Source organism: Microtus pennsylvanicus, chromosome X (genome assembly GCF_037038515.1).
Source record: "Microtus pennsylvanicus isolate mMicPen1 chromosome X, mMicPen1.hap1, whole genome shotgun sequence".
NCBI lineage: Eukaryota > Metazoa > Chordata > Mammalia > Rodentia > Cricetidae > Microtus > Microtus pennsylvanicus.
This window is the reverse complement of record NC_134601.1, coordinates 15,348,453-15,366,357: the sequence shown is the minus strand read 5'-3', so window position 1 is coordinate 15,366,357 and position 17,905 is coordinate 15,348,453. Positions and strand designations below refer to the sequence as shown.

At 40.2% G+C, this 17,905-nt stretch overlaps 1 protein-coding gene across 5 annotated transcripts in view; it reads left to right on the top strand.

The window, feature by feature from the left end:
• Positions 1 to 12,314, top strand: part of Ids (iduronate 2-sulfatase) — a 58,556-nt gene extending 46,242 nt beyond the window's left edge. For all 5 annotated transcript variants that reach the window (XM_075958690.1, XM_075958688.1, XM_075958691.1 and 2 more), the window contains 2 exons: positions 5,596 to 5,769; positions 8,668 to 12,314. In XM_075958690.1, the coding sequence (XP_075814805.1) occupies positions 5,596 to 5,769; positions 8,668 to 9,140 (647 nt within the window). In that variant the 3' untranslated portion in view covers positions 9,141 to 12,314. The remainder of the gene's footprint in view (positions 1 to 5,595; positions 5,770 to 8,667) is intronic.
• Positions 12,315 to 17,905: the final 5,591 nt, after the last annotated feature.

Below are 17,905 nucleotides of genomic sequence, written 5' to 3'. Positions count from 1 at the left end.
CACAAACATTTGGCAGATTATAGAACTATTGGCCATACCCTGGGGCAATGTTACCCATTGGTAGCGCTTGTATGGTTCTTTGAAATTTATAGATGGTACGCTGAAAGCAAATTTATCAGAGTCTTTTGGTGCAAGGGAATGGTGAAAAAACAATCCTTCAGGTCAATAACTAAAAGATGATATCCTGCAGGAATACCTACAGGCTGAGGCAACCCAGGTTGGGTTGTCCCCATAATTTCCATACAATCATTTACTGCTCTAAGATCTTGTAGCAACCTCCATTTACCAGACTTTTTCTTAATAACAAAGATAGGAGTATTCCAGGGAGAAGTGGATGGCACTATGCGTCCTGCCTCTAGCTGTTCCTGGACCTCACTCAGTAGACCAAGCTGGCCTTGAACTTAAGAGTTTTCCAAATGCTGGGATTAAAGGCTTGTACCAGCACACCTGGCTTATTTTCTGGGCTGATTAACCATCCCTTTATCAGCAGGGCAGTTCCTTTTGAGGTGTCCTGACCTTCGGCATTGAAAACAATTTCTAGGCCTAGCTCCACCTTGGCCTTCCTTAAGGGCAGAAACAATTACCTGGTCCATCATGTGGGTGCCATCAATGTCTCTGCATAATCGGATAAAGTCATTCAAATCTCCATCTCTATGGGGGCATAAAACTTCCTGACAAAACTTATTTGCATTTTTGAAGGCCAAATGTTTAACGACTGGCATAGCTGAATCCACATCCCCAAAAATGCGACTTCCCACCTGTAGAAGGCGGTCAATAAACTCAGAATAAGGTTCTGAAGATCCTTGAAGGCTCTTAGAAAGATGTTCTCGTGATCCTTTGTTAGGTAAAGTTTTCCAAGCTTTAACGGCTGCTGCAGCTATCTGAGCATAAATCACAGCATCATAAGCAATCTGTGCTGCTAAGCCAGCATATTGTCCTTCACCAGTTAACATGTCAAGGTTATACTGGGGGAAACCTGCTTCGGCATTTTTCCCTGCTGTCTTTTTGCAATTTTCCTGCATTTCACCTCTCCATAACAAGTAATCTCCCCCTGAAAGACAAGCTGCATCCAGTCACTGGGTATAAGGTTGAGTTCTGCAAAGGATTCCAATAAAGCTACAGTGAAAGGAGCATGAGCTCCATAGTCCACAACTGCTTCTTTTAACTGCTTAATATCCTTAAAGGCCAGGGGGTTATGTTACCTGTCCCTCTGTCCTTGCTGATCAATCTTTTCCACAACAGGACAAATCTGCTTCTTAGATTATTTAACCTGTCCCGGATCTCTCGGATTTCCGCCTCTAAGTCCATAGGGGCAGAAGCAGTAGTGCAAGGATTTTGTGGAGGAGGTCTCATGGAGACATCTCCGTTTGCTTCCTTCCTTTCCTCTTTTTCTAACTTCTTTTTTATCAGTGCGATCTCCTTTTCTAAAATTTCTTCTTCTTCTATATCCTTTCTATTACTTCCTGTTCCTAAAACTTTCTGTTCCTCAAAACTCTTAATAGAACTCACAGATTCTACTTCCTGAATATCCTCAAGGGTTTTGTTTAAACTTTCTAATTGCTCTTTCACTTTTACATCATCACTGAGAAGAGCATCTCTGACTAAGCACCATAGTGAAAATATTGCCATGGGGAATTCTTGTGGCCCTCACTCTTTCAGTGCATTTTGAAGATCAGCCTTTACCTGCTCCCAATCAGTAATATTAAAACCCCCTGCATGTAGGAACCAGGAACTAAACTCTAAAACCGTCTTAATGATCTCTTGTGCTGTCTCAACTTTAATACCGGTACCTTTATTTTCTAAAAGAGCTAACAACTGGCCTGTTAACCGGCCCTTCAACACTGGAACAGAATAACTTGCACCCATAACCATTTCACCCTCGCTGCACAATTTCTTACCTGCTGGCCAGCCTTCCCGAGGGTGACCTCTCAGGGATCCCTACTTCCCGATCTCACAGATGGGTCTAGTTGCCGATGATCATCTCGCTGGGGCCTCCAATTGTAACACCCGATTTTGTGTTACACCCTCGGTACAGTTCGCGTGCCCCTGTACATAATGCGAGTCAAGCAAGGGCCTGGAGATTGAAAAGAACACACAGAGAGACCAGGGTCATTCGAAAGGAGATCAGCCGAATGCCAGTTTATTCAGACTTGGGGAAATCCTTATGTATCTAACTGCTGCACAAGGATCTCTGCCCAGGCAGGTGGGAAATTACCATTACCATATTAACAATGGAGTAAATGCCCTGCAGCTAACCAGCAGGTGGGGCAGGGAGAGCATAGAAACACACAGGAAGCTTAGTTAGCTGATCATAAACTGTCCCCGCGAATGCATCCCAGGAATAAGGGAGACCAGGGCCCTACAATTTCCTATGAAGCACATGGTGGGCAATTTCTACATACACAGGGGTATACTGTTGTGTAAAACAGCAGTGCTCTGAGTTCAGGATCATGGGGAGCTTTTAAGAGCAATTTACTTGTTCTTGGCCCTCCATCTTGGATATATGAGATGAAGGCAACCAGCTAGAAGAAGAGCAGAGGGTACAGGAGATAACAGAAGAGGGTTTCAGATCCTCTGCTGCTGGAGTCATAGACAGTTGTGAACTGCCTTACATGGGTGCTAGGAATTAAACTTGGGTCCTCTGGAAGAGCAGGAAATGCTCTTCCTGTGAACTGCTGAACAACCCCTCCAGTCCTCATGCACATTTTAAAAAAGTTAATATATATAGTTATGGGCTTCATTACAGCATCATCAAATATATGTCATTATTCTCTATTAAAATTAATCTTCCCCTCTGTTGCCCTCTCCTGTACCCTCTGCTCCTCTTCTAGCTGGTTGCCTTCACCCACTAATGTGGTTCCTTCTGCTTTTGTGTCACATGTATTCCAATGATATTATCCAACTGTCCTTCCTTCTCTCTTCCTTAATATCTCTTTCTTGGAGGAAATTGTTTTAGCTCCCATTTCTAATCTAGAGATCTGGAGGACGTTTATGTGGAGGTTCTCTACTTCTTGTCTAAAGACAAATCCTTGGTCTTTCAGGGATATGTGCTTTCTTTCTTACATATTTTTATCTTTTATTTTTTCCTTTTCCTTTATTGAAAACAGATTTTTTTTCCTCACATAGTATGTCCTGATTAGAGTTTCCCTTCCCTCTGTTCCTCTCAGTTCCTCCCCACTCCCTTCCTTTCTGATTCCAAGGGATATTAAAATAAAATATAAGATAAATTAAAAGCTAACACATTGGAGTTGGACAAGAAAAACAGTGGGAAAAGAGCCTAAGAGAATACACAAGAATCAGATCCACTTGTTTGCTGATGGAGGAGGGTCAGGAATCCCATAAAAACATTAAACTGGAAGCCATTATATATACTCCGAGGACCTGGTACAGACCTGTTTAAGCCCTGTGCATGCTGCCTCAAGTCTCTGAGTTTACATGAGCTTTTATCATGTTGATTCAGATGGCCTTGTTCTGGTGTCCTCCATCCCCTCTGGCTCTTACACTCTTTCTTCCTCCTCTTCCACAGGGTTCCCCGAATCCTGAAGGGAGGGAACTGATGGAGACATCCCATTTAGGGCTGATGAGTATTTCAGGGTCTCTTACTCTGCATAATGTCTGTTGATCTTTGTATCTGTTCATATATTTGTTCCTGGTTATAGCAGCCTAGAAAGAAGCTTAGCAAAAGAATATTTATTTATTTAGTTATGGACTAATAACAACAGCTCTGTGCTGAATGTTGTGGATTAGGCTAAGTGCTGTGCCCTCTAGAGTTGCTGAAGGCCTTTGTACTCCATATTTTGAATGCCAAATGAGAGCTCAGTTTATTTCCCTGCTAGTTCTGTGCATGCACATCAGTCAAACTTCCCAGAGCTGACTCCTGATGCTCCACTGCTGGACTTCTCACTTTTGTGTCTCCTAAGCCTCTTAACCCGCAACCTTTTAGCTTCATGCTACACAGGAACAACTGTGCTAGTGCCCTACAAACCCACTGGGTCATGGCTGCTTTGTCTTGGAGAGAGCAGGGCTTCCCCTCACCCAGTCCACAGAGGTGATAATCTGGAAAACTTCTTATTGAGCTCCTTCAGACTTTTTGAACACTCCTGTCTTACGTCTCCAGTGTTATAGACAGAAGGATGGACAGATTGCCAGAGCCCTTGCACATCCTCAATGACATGATGTCCTTCTGAGTAGAAGACTGCTAAGGAGATCAGTCTGAGTTTCTAAGACCTCTCTAATCCCCCCTCTCTCCCCCTCTCTCTCAAGAGTTATTTTATCATCATTATTTGATTTTTAAATGTATATGGGTGTCAAAACTGCATGTATGTCTGCACATCACATATGTGCAGTGCCTCAGATGGCCAGAAGAGAGTCAGATCCCCAGAGATTGGGTTAGACAGTTGCTTGTGAGCCTCTATGTGGGTACTGGAAGGACTCAAACCCAGATCATCTGAAAGAGCAGCCAGTGCTCTGAACTGCTGAGCCATCTCTGCAGCCCCAGTTTATCTTACCTTTATTTATGTGTGTATGTCTATATAAGTATCTGCTATGTGAGTGTGGGTATCCTTGGAGTCCAGCTGGAAGTGATTCACCAGACATAGGTCCTGGGAACTGAACTCCAGCCCTCTGCAAGAGCAGTAAGCACTCTTTCCTCTTGACCATAATCTCTTAATAGTTCTGACACTTGTTTGTAGCTCCAGCATTGTTTGAAGAATGAATAAGGGAATTTGCAGGCTAGTCTCTGCAACCTCCCTTGGCAAAAGTCACCAAATTTGACTGTGATAAAGTACAGGTGTATGCCTGCACTTTTCTCAATTCACTCAAGCTTTTAGTGTCTGTGGTTATTTTTATAACATGAGATTCTTTACATACAATCATTGTCACTCACTTTTGTCTTTAAAGCTTGCTTATATATAAGTAGGTTGAGACATTATCTTTTAGAGTGGACACTTTAAATGAATGCTGAAGATTTCTTTTTCTTTCTCAGGGCTGAAAATTTGGATTATTTTTTCTTTCACATATGAATGTACATGATATGTCTTTAAAAAATTCAAGGTATTCTTATCTTGTGCATAGTTCTGTTGCTCTTCAGTCATTCAACCTCAGTATTAAGAACTTGAAGCCCATGTCATAGCCAAGAGTTAGGACACAGGGCAAAGTAGTGGAGTGATTAACTTTTAGGACCCTATCATCCAGGAAGAACTGCTCAGTACAGCTGAGTGATAGAATATGTGCCCAATAGGTACTAAAGTGTGGACAGGTAGTTGGCTTGGCAGGAGAGGTGCATTTATTTGGAGCCTTTTGAACAGATAAAATTCAATGTGTGTGTGAATTTCTAGTTACTTTAAAAAAAAAAGATAATGTAGTTTGAGAATTTAAGGTTGTCCCATTTGAAGGTTTCTTCTTTGTGGATAGATATCTGCCTTCTAATAAAGCAGCATTTATGTGAACTAGCTTTTATAATTCTAGAGGAATTTCCTTAAGATATCAGCTTTAGTGTTCTCTGCTTTTTACATTGAGAAATGAAATGTTATCTAAAGTAAACAAACCATAATATTGTCACTAATTCTCTTTCATTGTGTGCTTTTTATGGCCCAGGGTGGGCCCTAGGTGAACATGGAGAATGGGCTAAATACAGCAATTTTGACATCACTACACGTGTGCCACTGATGTTCTATGTTCCTGGAAAGACAGCCCCACTTCCTGGAGCAGGCGAGAAGCTTTTTCCTTACCAGGACCCCTTTGATCCCACCTCAGAGTCGATGGATCCAGGTATAATATATATAGAAATGACAGTGCCTTGCAGTGAGAGCACCTTTGGTTTAGATGGGAATTACTTCATCAGACACTAGCTGTCCCACTTTGTGGTGTGTTGGAATTCATTCTCAATATTGTTTAGTGTTCATATATTTTTTTAAGCATCTCCCGTGTACTAGGTTGAGAATGCATGGCAGAGCTAGAGTTGACAAGAATGGTCACTGTATATCGGGGCCCTTAGAAATTACAGAGGGTAAGGAGCAAGTGATATTCCCAAGGTGGGGAGGGCTGTTTGGAGGTGATAGCAACATGTCAGACCTTAGAGGAAGTGTTTGTAGCCTGCTGAGACAAAGTCTCTCAAACCTATGAGTGGAATGTTTGGTGTGCATGCTTTTTTGGGGGACCCAGTGCTTACTGAAAGGTGTTTTCCATTTTGGAGCTCGTTGATCTACTAAAACACACCAGGTTAATATGCTCTGTATCCCCAGCAGCAAAGGGCATTTTCTTTCATTTCTACATACTATGCCTTCACAGCCTTGAAAAACAGGCACTCTTCCTACCTGTGTGAAATGGCAGATGTAGGTTCTTGAGAGTTATATCCTGACTTTCCTGTCTGGTACACTTTCAGGTGCCAGTTACATACTTCCAGTGACATTTCTCTTTTCAGAGTGCTTTTCTGTGAGCTACACTAAGTCAGGTGTTCCCTTTTCTAGACTGACTGGCCCCGGGCTCCATCTTTAATACCTATGTCTTGCACTTTATGTTCATTGCTATGTAAATTGATCATGGTTTTAGATCATCATTCTGGCCTTTCTAGATTTCTGAGTTTGCTTATATCATCCAATTTTCTTTTTGCATTTTTAATTTTGTATGATTCATGCTCTATGTTTCTTTCCCAACACCAAGAGAAAAGTTAAAGAGTTTCATGGCATGAGCTTGATTCTTTATTGCTGGGACAAATCTGATAGGACTTTTTTTGAAACTTGTTGGCCCCCAAACAAAATAAAAGCCTGCAGCCACGACCCCCCCCCCCAAAAAAACCCCCAACAATCTGCAAACCAACCAACAAAAAAATCCTATAGAGAGATTTGTAATCATGGCTACTGAGAGGCTGAGGTATAAGAGATCACATGCTTAAAACCTGCCTGAGATGCAGATTGAGTTCAAGGCCAATCTCTGTAACTAACTGAAAACTCAACTCAAAAATCAAAATTCAGGCTCAGGATCTAGCTCAATGGTAGAACATTTGCCTAGCATGCATAAGGACCTGGTTTGAATCCCAGGTAATGAAAAAAGAAAATTCTGAGTCTTTTCAACCCATCTTTTTTCTTTATTCCATATGTGCTATGCAGTCCATCAGCAAGCATGCTCCTTTCCATTCAGAATCTGTCTCTGCCCCATTCTCATTAATTCCACTGCCACCAGCCTTCTGGTGTAGCAAGTTTCTGAAGTCTCCTTGCTTGTGCCCTAGACTATTTCCTTCTCAAGTAACAATTTTGAAACTCAAAGCAGAGGTAGGGATATAGCTCAGTGATGGAGTTCCTATCTGAATGGACTGAGCCTCGACTTTTATCCCTATCACTGTAAAGGTAAAAGTTAAAACCAAAAACGGAACCGCCAAAATCCAGCCCTCCTGTGTGCCCATCTCACTGAGGAAATTTCTTTACAATGGCTATCAAGGCCTTTCATGACCGGTTTGCTTCCTCATCTCTTCTTCCTCTTGATGAGTATCCAGACCATTCTTTCTGTGCAACGTCCCACAGTCCTAGTTCCTCTTGGCTAGATTGTTTTCTCCAATGATGTATACATTAGGTCATGTTGCCTTCTGCTTTCATAGTGGTGTTTTTTTTCCTAGGGAGATGCAGCACATATGTGCATACACATCTCCTCACCCCTGGAAAGGGAACCCACAACAGACCAAAGTAACAGTTACACCAAAGCCTAACTTGGTGAATTAGTGAGTTTTATTGGGGTTACTAATAGGAAGATGGGTGAGAGGATCCTCACAGGAGCACTGATGACTCAGAAGCAGCTGCATTGCTGAATAGCCCACATGAACATGGTTGATGACTCATAAAAGCTATGGCCCTAGAGTTCTCGACATAAGTTGCAAGGGAGCTTGGCAATTCTAAGAGATGGCCTGTAGGCTTGTGGTGAGTCTCCTTCTCCAGTAGTTGTTTTCTGTTCTCAGTCTATGGTGGATATACATAATGTGATATATGTATTCAGTAGAATATTATTCATCCTTTAAGAGAAAGGAAATGCCAGTGTATCCTATAGAATAGATGAACCTGGAGGACTCATGTTAAGTGAATTAAACCAGGCACAAAGGATCAAATGTGGTCTGAGACCATTCCCATGAGATATCTCTTGTAGTCTAGTAGTCAAATTCATAGTTCTAGAAAGTAGAATGAGTGTCCTCAGTTGATAGTAAAGAGTTAAGTGCTGAGGTGGTGGGGACAGATATAAAATGAATTGCAGAAGTGATGATGATGATGACACAATGTGAATACATGTATTGTGACTAAAAAATGGTTGGGTTGTGACTCTCAAGTTTTGTGTATTTTACCGTAATAAAAACAAAATACGAATCAAAAACAAATATTTAGAAATGAATAATCTTCAATAGACTTTTACACCATGGGTAGAGGTGTAATTGGTTGAACTTGTCTGGATCAATTATTTGGCTCCAAAATTTAAGTAGTTTAAAAATGCTTCCAGCAGGCAAGAAACACCTTCACTGTTACTGTTAGTGAAGGGAAACGTCCTGTAGAGGCAGCATTTCTAAGCTTCCTTTTCTAAAAATTGGATGTTGTATATGAAAATGAAATGGGTTCCAGGTGGTGCTTAGAAAGGCTCTGGTTTGGTTGGCTCTGCGGTGTACCAGACAAGCTGTGCTGCTTCCTGTTTCAGGTGGGCACGTCACGGACCTTGTGGAACTTGTATCTCTCTTCCCCACACTTGCTGGACTTGCCGGACTACAAGTTCCTCCTTGGTGCCCCATCCCTTCTTTTCATGTTGAGCTCTGCAGAGAAGGCCAGAATCTCCAGAGGCATTTACAGCTCCATGACTTGGAAGAGGATCCACACTTTCTTGGTAATCCCCGGGAGTCAATTGCCTATAGTCAGTACCCCCGGCCTGCAGATTCCCCTCAGTGGAATTCTGACAAGCCAAGCTTAAAAGATATAAAGATCATGGGCTACTCTATACGTACAATAGACTATAGGTATACAGTGTGGGTTGGCTTTAATCCTGCTGAATTTTTGGCTAATTTTTCTGACATCCATGCAGGGGAACTTTATTTTGTGGATTCTGACCCACTGCAGGATCACAATATATATAATGACTCCCAACATAGAGATCTGCCCCACTCATTGAAGCCTTGAGTTCTGCCAGCCTTGGAGGACTGCATATGTGTCCTCTTGCCCCCTTCTGTCTCATGAAAGGTGGCATTAGAGGTGGCTATCTTTTACTACCTATTGTATTAGATATAACCTTAGTGGGTAGCAATCAAAACAGCATCATCAGTTTGGCTTAGGACTATGTGGCAGACAAATCTTTTCATTTAGTTCTTCTTAAGTTATAAATGATCATTGGATTTAGGCTAGGCTGAAGCGCTTCCATTTAAAAAGCACTCATCACTTAAGTAAGTACAAAAGTGAACTTAACAAAATGTAATCATAGCTTTGTATATGTAATCCATGGTAGCCAAGAAGAGTACTGTACTAAAGAAATAATTTACTGTTGAATTTAGTGCATTTCAGAAAGTGACCATATTATCTTTGGTAGCCCAGTGTAGTCAAAACATGCTAACATGGGATTTAGTTCTTTCTCAAATATGAAATTAAGTACTATTTCTAGAAGCAACTTCTGTATGATCTATGATCAACTTTTGTTTATAAGACTACAGATTTCAAAATGAAAGATAAAATACACATGGGATTATTAATGCAGCATTTCTTCATTAAATAATAAATAGTGTGCTTAGTAAAGTATGAATAAAGGTACAAAATTCAGTTAACTATTTCAGTACTTGCTGACCCAAATAATAATTTGCTAGTAAATAGTATAACTCTTGAACTTGGTATCTGTTAAAAAGTCTGTTATTCACAATGAAAAGCATTTAAAATGTAACTATACCCATGATTTGAATCATTCAAAATCATATTCCTATTCCTTGTTAGAGAATTGCAAATACCCACTTATCCTGGAGGCAGGAGCTATTCTACTTCTACTTTTTGGTAAAGAAAACATAAACTTATGAAGTGTACATTATCTTATGGCTTGTGGAAACTTTAGAGTATAAGTAATTTTCAGAATGTACTTCTGCATTCCCTGAATATTCCCTAAATATGGAAGTAATAAGAAGGTATGTAATAGGGATAAGGTTATTTCATTACCTACCCTTGTTTTAAAAAAAAGTCAATTCTGTAATGTGCTGAAAACTGTTCAGTTATCATTAATCAACAGCTTTCCAACATACAGTGCTTTTAATCTTGTATTAAATGAGTAATTTCAATAATTTTCTCCTTAAAAATGCCTCAGTCTTTCAAAGTAAATGTTTTAAACACAAAATATAGCAAATAGTTAAGTAGATTTAATTATTCTTGTATATTAAATTGTAACCCAAAAGCCAAGATATTATTTTTAAGTCTGTAAAATCTCAAAGACAGATTGTCTTTATGAGTTGACCTACAGTAGAGGGGTAGCTGATAGCACAGTTATTTTCCTGAGCAATCAAGTGACTGTCTTGGCAACAGCAATTTGTATTTGGGGATTGATGGTCCCATTCGTCTCTCCTGATCCCTACATTTGCCTCTCATCTAGAAACTGGCTTTTGTAGATGGTTTATTTCAGTTTCTTCTTGTTCTTCATCTTTATTGCTCTCATTGTATTTACTCAGTGCCATTTTTACAATTTAGAAGTTCTTCACAGCATGTTTTTATCTTGCTTAGCTTCATCTCTTACTCCACAGTTATAGGGACAGATTTTGATAAAAGGTTTTTTTTTATTTTACATTCATTTATTGTTTGTTTGATCATAGTATATACATTTCAGTTTTCTTATTTTATCTCCTGAATCACAGTTTTAGTGTCAGCCCCCTCCAAAGTCTGCCTCTGATGAAATCATAAGCCCAGTGGTGCTATCCACATAGTAGTTACAAGACATTTGTGATTATTCACATTTAAATTCATTGACATGAAATAACATTTTAAATGATTTCCGGTACATCATAATTCAAGTGCTCAGTAGCTAGACATAGAGCTTTTCCATCATAGCAGACTATTCTACTGGGCAGAACTATCCTGGATTCCAACTGATTAGCAGGTTCCTACTGTCATGCATTTGCCCACAATGAGCAAACTATGTTTTGTTTAGGCATAGAGTAGGGAGTTTGCTGTGGCCATCGGCCTCTTTCTTTCATTATCATCACCATTGCCTCTCTCCTTTTTCCTCTCCTTCCCAAATTGTTTACCTCCCCCCTTTTCCCTCCCCTGTTCCTTAAGGAATCCATGTGTCTTCCTAAAAAATTCCTCTTGACCCTGCCCTTTGAGAACACCGTCAGTGCCTACTAAGGGTCTAGAAAGACCTCCGCTGAGCAGTCAGAGTCTTCCCTGGCTCCACAATGCCCCTTTCCTTGGCTAACTTTTCCTTGCCAATCCCTGCCTCCCTGGCCCTTCTAGCTTGTGCCCTCACTTCTTTGCTCCAACCACTTCATGGTCATTATTCATAGCCTGGCTCCCCTACCCCACTGCTTAGAGGCTGAGGCTTCTGGGACTCTTTAGATTATATTTTAGGGAAACTGAATGCTTTTAAAAAAATCTTCTATTTTCTTCACTTTTTAAAAGGAGCTTTTTTTATCATCATGAATTTTATGTGTTAATTATAGAAAATTTGGAAATCAGAAATGTAATAAAACACAAGAAAATGTCTGAGTGCTTTATCCTGAGATTGTCATGTAATATCTTGTTCTTTTGGGTGTATGATGTTTGCCATTTCTTGATCCTCTATGTTCTTTATAATGCAATTTCTGTTCTTACGTTTTCTCTAAATATTATGTATGGTTTTTTAGTGACTTTCTCAGATATTTTATATTGCTGGTAATATGTTTTACTGTATAGTTTTATTGTAATTTTCTTAATCTTCTTTCAGTTATTGGAAATTTAGGTTATTTACAAATTTTTAGTATTACACATAATGCTATGATCAACTTTGTGAATAAAATGTTGGGTTTCAAAGTATTACCATAGGATGGTCTCTCACTGCCGAGTCATCGAAAACAGCTCTATTTTGTCCTTTATTGCTGATATAGCATACTAAAGTTAGAAAACAAAGTCAACAAGCCTATACATAAAACCATAGCACCGAGAAAGCAAGCCTGTGGTCCAAAATAATAGGTGAAAGTTGTATCCTGCTTTGACTTCTGATTCTTTGCATATTAGTGACATGAGCCATTACTCTCTCTGTGTGACAGTTGAGCTTTGCATTTCTAGTTGTCTGACTTTGTGTGGTCATATTATGGGTGTTACCTTTTAATATAATAAAATAAATTGCTCTTTTCTGGTGTGATAATTTTTCCTTCATTTTTGTATTAACCATACAAACAATTCCATTTGAGAACTGAATAAATACTTGTTTTCCTTTGGGTTTTTTTGGGGGGGGTCTTGGTGTCATTGTCTTTCCACCTACTTATAAGAGTAATGGATGTTCAGTATTTAAAAAGGTAAAAAATGATGAAGCTAGAAAGAAGCCTAGTTTCTCAGTTGGGTTTTTGAAATTATTTTTATTTTCTTTGTATGAATATTTTGCTTGCATGTGTCTCTGTACACCTTGTACATGCCTGATGCTGTCAGAGGCCAGAACAAAGAGTTGGATCCCTTCGAATCGCAGTTACAGACTGTTATTAGCTGCGTGTGGGTGCTTGAATTGAACCCAGCTCCTTTAGAAGAGCAGTCATTGTTCTTAACTGCTGAACCATCTCTCCAGCTCCCTTAGTTTCTTTTTCAGTTTTGACAGCACACATAAGCAAAGGGTGTTTTAGCTCCTAGTCCATGAGGTTGCAAGCAAAGGTATCACAGTCCACTGACAGAAGAGAGTAATTGATATGTGTTCGCTAGTGTGCTTGCTCGCTCTGTCAGTCCTGGGTTCTCAGACAGTTAAGGTGGATCTTCCCCACATTAGTCAATGTAATGAGGATAATCCCTCACAAGCATGCCTAGATGTCCATTTCCTGGGTGATTCTGAATTTTTATCATTGTGACAACACTAAAAATCATGCCAACCTTCAGAATATAGCTAATGTTGACATCTATATGTATTTCTACTTTTTTGTGTCAAATACATAGGAGTAGATAAGGACATTTTATCTTTTCATAAGTGGAGTCTACTATCACATAGTCTCTGTCTTAATTGTGATCTAGTGTAATGTCAGTAGCTTTTGGAGACAAAAATTTATTATGTTGCCCAGGCTGGCCTTAAGCTCAGTATACTCTTACTTTTACAGTTGTCTGTTGCTATAGCCTAAATAACAAGATATTTTTTTTTCCAGAACTGGAGATCACACATGGGCTTCATCCACTCTAAGCAACTGCTATAGAACCAAGCCACACTCAAGCTTTAGCATGGTTTTTCACGGTAGTTGGCAGGTATTGGTTAATAATTGTAACTACCACTTTTCCTGCACTAGTCTGTTTTTGACAGAAATTCTCAAATTTTAATATGCATTTAAAAATCAGTAAAATACAGGTCAGAAAATTTACCATCTTAACCAATTTTTGTTTATTTAATTTTTACATCCCAATCAAAGTTTCCTCTCCTTCCCCCATCCCCCATCCCATCAATTCCTCTTCCTTTGTTTCTCTTCAGATACAGGTAGGCCTCCCATAGATATCAGCCAGCCATAGTATATCAAGTTGCAGTGAGACTAGGCACCTCTTCTACTAGGACTGGATGAGGCAATTCGGTAGGAGGAAAGGATCCCAAAAGCAGGGAACACAGAGGCAGCTCCTGCTCTCACTGGTCAGAGTCCCACATGATGACCAAGTCACACAACTGTAACATATATGCAGAGGTCCCAGGTTAGATCCATGCAGGCTCTCTGCTTGTCAGTTTAGTCTCTGTGAGCCCCTGTAAACCCTGATTAGTTGGTTCTGTGGGGTTTCTTGTGGTGTCCTTAGTACCACTGGCTCCTACAATCATTCCTCCCCCTCTTCCACAGGATTTTCTGAGTTCTACCTAATGTTTGACTGTGGGTCTCTGTATCTGCATCCATCAGTTGTTGGATTATGCCTCTCTGATGACAGTTAGGCTTGGCATAAATCTATAGATATAGCAGAATATTATTAGCAGTCATTTCATTGATTTCTTTTTGTTTTGCAATTTGTGTTTGGTTCGATCCTAGGTCTCTGGGGTATCCCACCTCTGGCTCCTGGCCCTCAGGGGTAAGTTCCCTCTCGGGGTATGTGTCTCCAGTCACAACTTTTGTGCCATCTTTACTGTGGTACATCTTGTAGACAGGACAAATTGTAGTTCAAAGGGTGTGTGGCTGAGTCGGTGTCCCAGTCCCTACCCTGGAAGTCTTGCCTGTTACAGGAGGTGGGTGGTTCAGGCTCTGTTTTCCCCATTGCTAGGAGACTTAGCTAGGGTCACCTTCAAATTTCTGGGAGTTTTCATTGCTCTAGGTTTTTAGCTCATCCCAGAGATGCGATGCCCCCAGATTCTAGTTGTCTCTCCTAGTACTCTCTCCTTCCATTTCTCCTATCCTTCCTGTTTCCATCAACACCCTCCATCCCCATGTCCACTGGCAATGTCCATTCTATTTCCCCTTCACAGGGAGATTCACGCATCCCCCCCTGAGCTCTCTCTGTTACTTAGCTTCTCTGGGTCTGTGGGTTGTAGCTTGGTTATCCTTTACTTTACAGCTAATATCCACTTATGAATGAGTATATACCATATTTGTCTTTCTGGGTCTGTTTGGGTTACCTCACTCAGGGCAATCTTTTATAGTTCCATCCATTGGCCAGGAAATTTCCTGATGTCATTGTTTTTTTTTTTTTTTTTTTTTTTTTACCACTGGGTAATAAATACTCCATTGTGTAAATGTAGGACATTTTCTTTATCCACTTTTTGGTTGAGGGACATCTAGGTTGTTTCTAGTTTCTGGCTATTATAAATAAAACTTCTATGAGCATAGTTGTACACATTTCCTTGTGATATAGTGGACCATCCTTTGGGTATGTGTCCAGAATTGGTATTGCTGGGTCTTTAGATATATTGATAATCAATTTTATGAGAAGATACTGATTTCCAAAGTGGCTGTACACGCTTTCACTCGCACCAGCAGTGGAAGAGTGTTTCTTTTGCTCCACATCCTTTCCAGCATGAGCTGTCCCTTGTGTTTTTTATCCTACCCATTTTGACAGGTGTAAGATGGGATCAGAGTCATTTTGATTTGCATTTCCTGATGGCTAAGGATGATGAACATTTCTTTCAGCGGTTCTTGGCCATTTGAGATTCCTCTGTTGAGAATTCTGTTTCGATCTGTACCCCATTATTATTTATTTATTAAAAAATTCCTGTTTTATCTTTTTAAAAGGTTTATTATTTATACAGCGTTCTGTTTGTATGTGTGCCTGCAGGCCAGAATAGGGCATCAGATGTCATTACAGATGGCTGTGAGCCACCATGTGGTTGCTAGGAATTGAACCCAGGACCTCTGGAAGAGCAACCAGTGAGTGCTCTTAACCACACCATCTCTCCAGTCCCTTACCCCATTTTAACTGGTTTATTTTTTGATGTCTAGTTTGAGTTCTTTATATATTTTGAATATTATTTCTCTGTCATGATGAGGGTATGGTGAAGATCTTTTCCCATTCTGTAGGCTTCCATTTTGTCTTTTGACAGTGTCCTTTGCCTTATATAAGCTTTTCAGTTTCATGAGGTCCCATTTGTTGATTGTCAGTCTTAGCGTCGGCATTATTGGTGTTCTGTTCAGGAAGTTGCTTCCCGTGCTAATGTGTTCAAGGCTATTTATTCCTCACTTTCTCTTCTATCAGGTTCAGTATATCTGGTTTTATGTTGATTAATCACTTTTTTTTTACACAGTCTAATTGTGTAGTCCTGGCTGTCCTGGAACTCACTCTGTAGACCTGGCTGGCTGTAAACTCACAGAGATCCACCTGGCTTTGCCTCCAAAATACTGGGATTAAAGGTGCACGCCGCTGAACTGTCCTATATTTACTACTTTCAATGGTGTACTTCTGAGGCATTAAGTAAAATTACATTTAGTGCTTTAATCACCTCTATCCATCTAGAGAACTTTGTTCTAGCAAAACTGACTCTGTTCTATTAAATAGTAACTCTCCATTTCCCCCTTTTCCAACTCCTACTACCATGATACTGTTTTTGTGGCTTTGACTATTCTAAGGCTCCATAGATTTTTAGACATACATTTGGGTCCTTTTGTGACCAGATTATTGCAGTCCTTATAATGTCTTCAGTATGCTACCATGTTGTAGGATGTTAGAAATGTCCTTCCTCTTGAGCTGAATATTATTCTGTTGTATGTATATACTACATTTTGCTTAGCCATTTATCTGTGGATGGGTTGTTTGTATCTTTGACTATTACTCACAGGGCTGCTATCAACATGAATGTAAAATGATCTGTTAAAATTCATGATTGTGGTTCTTTTGTTGTGTGCTACATTAGTCATTTATTGTTAAGATATGCGAGTGTGGTATGAGAGGTGGCAAAGTGACTGGAGAAGCCTCACCTGGGTTACAGAAGGAATTTTCTGCACAGCTGTAAGTGGGTGGGTCCAACCCAAGCCAGCCATAACTACCCTGTGTGAATGGCTTCTATTATAACTTCTCAGATGGATGCTTGACTCCTTTTTCTTCCAAAAGGCCATCATTTTGGTTCCAGTTTCTTTGGAGGGGTCTCGTGAATTCTGGCCTGAGATCTGGGCAGACTGGGATTACCCTTGGGCCTCTGTCCTTTATCTCCTTTTGTCTATTATAAAAAAACTATCAGCTTAGCCTACTCTGAGCTGTCTCTGGAGACTACAGGGTAGTTCTTCTCTGCTCCATATGTGTATGTGAAACAGAAATCTGTCATCAGTGGTTACAGTTAGGTCACCTGTGTGGCTACTGTGGGTCAGAGTTCTCACCACTTTGGGGTATTGCCTTTACACATGTCACTGGAAGCTCCAGCTAGCTTCCTTGTTCCTTCATGCACTAGATGTAGCAGATGCTATGTACTGCTTGAGGTTTTGAAAAAATACAGGGCAGTCTGTTGTGGCAAGGAGGCCACTGTCAAGAGTTTCCTTGAGGGTTCAGAGTTTTCCAACTGTAACTTCAAATATTGCCTGAGACCATTGTTAGCCATAATGCAAGTCTATTTTTTATTGATTTTTTTAAAAGGGGGTTACAGGTCTGCCTATGTAGCCTAGGCTTGCCTCAAATATTCCTGATTTAGCATCCTGAGTGCTGAGATTTTCATGCTTGGCAAAGATGCGAAATTTAGACTCTGGATTCTAGGCAAAGGTTCTTATCCTCTGATGGGAGAAAAGTCCAGATTAGAGGAAACAAAGTTAGTTAAGATTGACACCAAATGGGGCATCCTTGAGACTAACCTCAGGAGTCGGATACTGCGTGGTGCAGCAGAGTCCACTCAGGAGTCTCACTGATAAGAGGAGTAGTAGAAAATCATCACATGCTAAGGAAGCAAGAGTTAAGATGAGCCTGGGCTTATTTACTTTGCTTTCTTCCTTCTCTAGAATTCGGAGACTATGATTTATGTGGGTAAGAGGGTTTGGAGCAGGACTATTGTGGCATTTACAAAGCCCTTTCACTAATTTATTGCCCTTTTTGGTATGTTTGGAAGGAGCATTTTTCAGGTTATATATATTCAAAACTCATTATTTACTTAGCAGGTTTTATGTATTCATCTCTTTTACACTATTAGAAGCATGCCTTTGTATTTGTGTTAAGAGCAGCCTGAGTTTTCATATGAATAAATCCCTCTAAATTTGCCATTTTTTTTAAAAGATAGGGGTTCTCTGTCTAACAGCCCTAGCTGTCCTGGAGCTAACTCTTTTAGACTAGCCTGGCCTCAAACTCACAGAGATCTGCCTATCTCTACCTCCTGA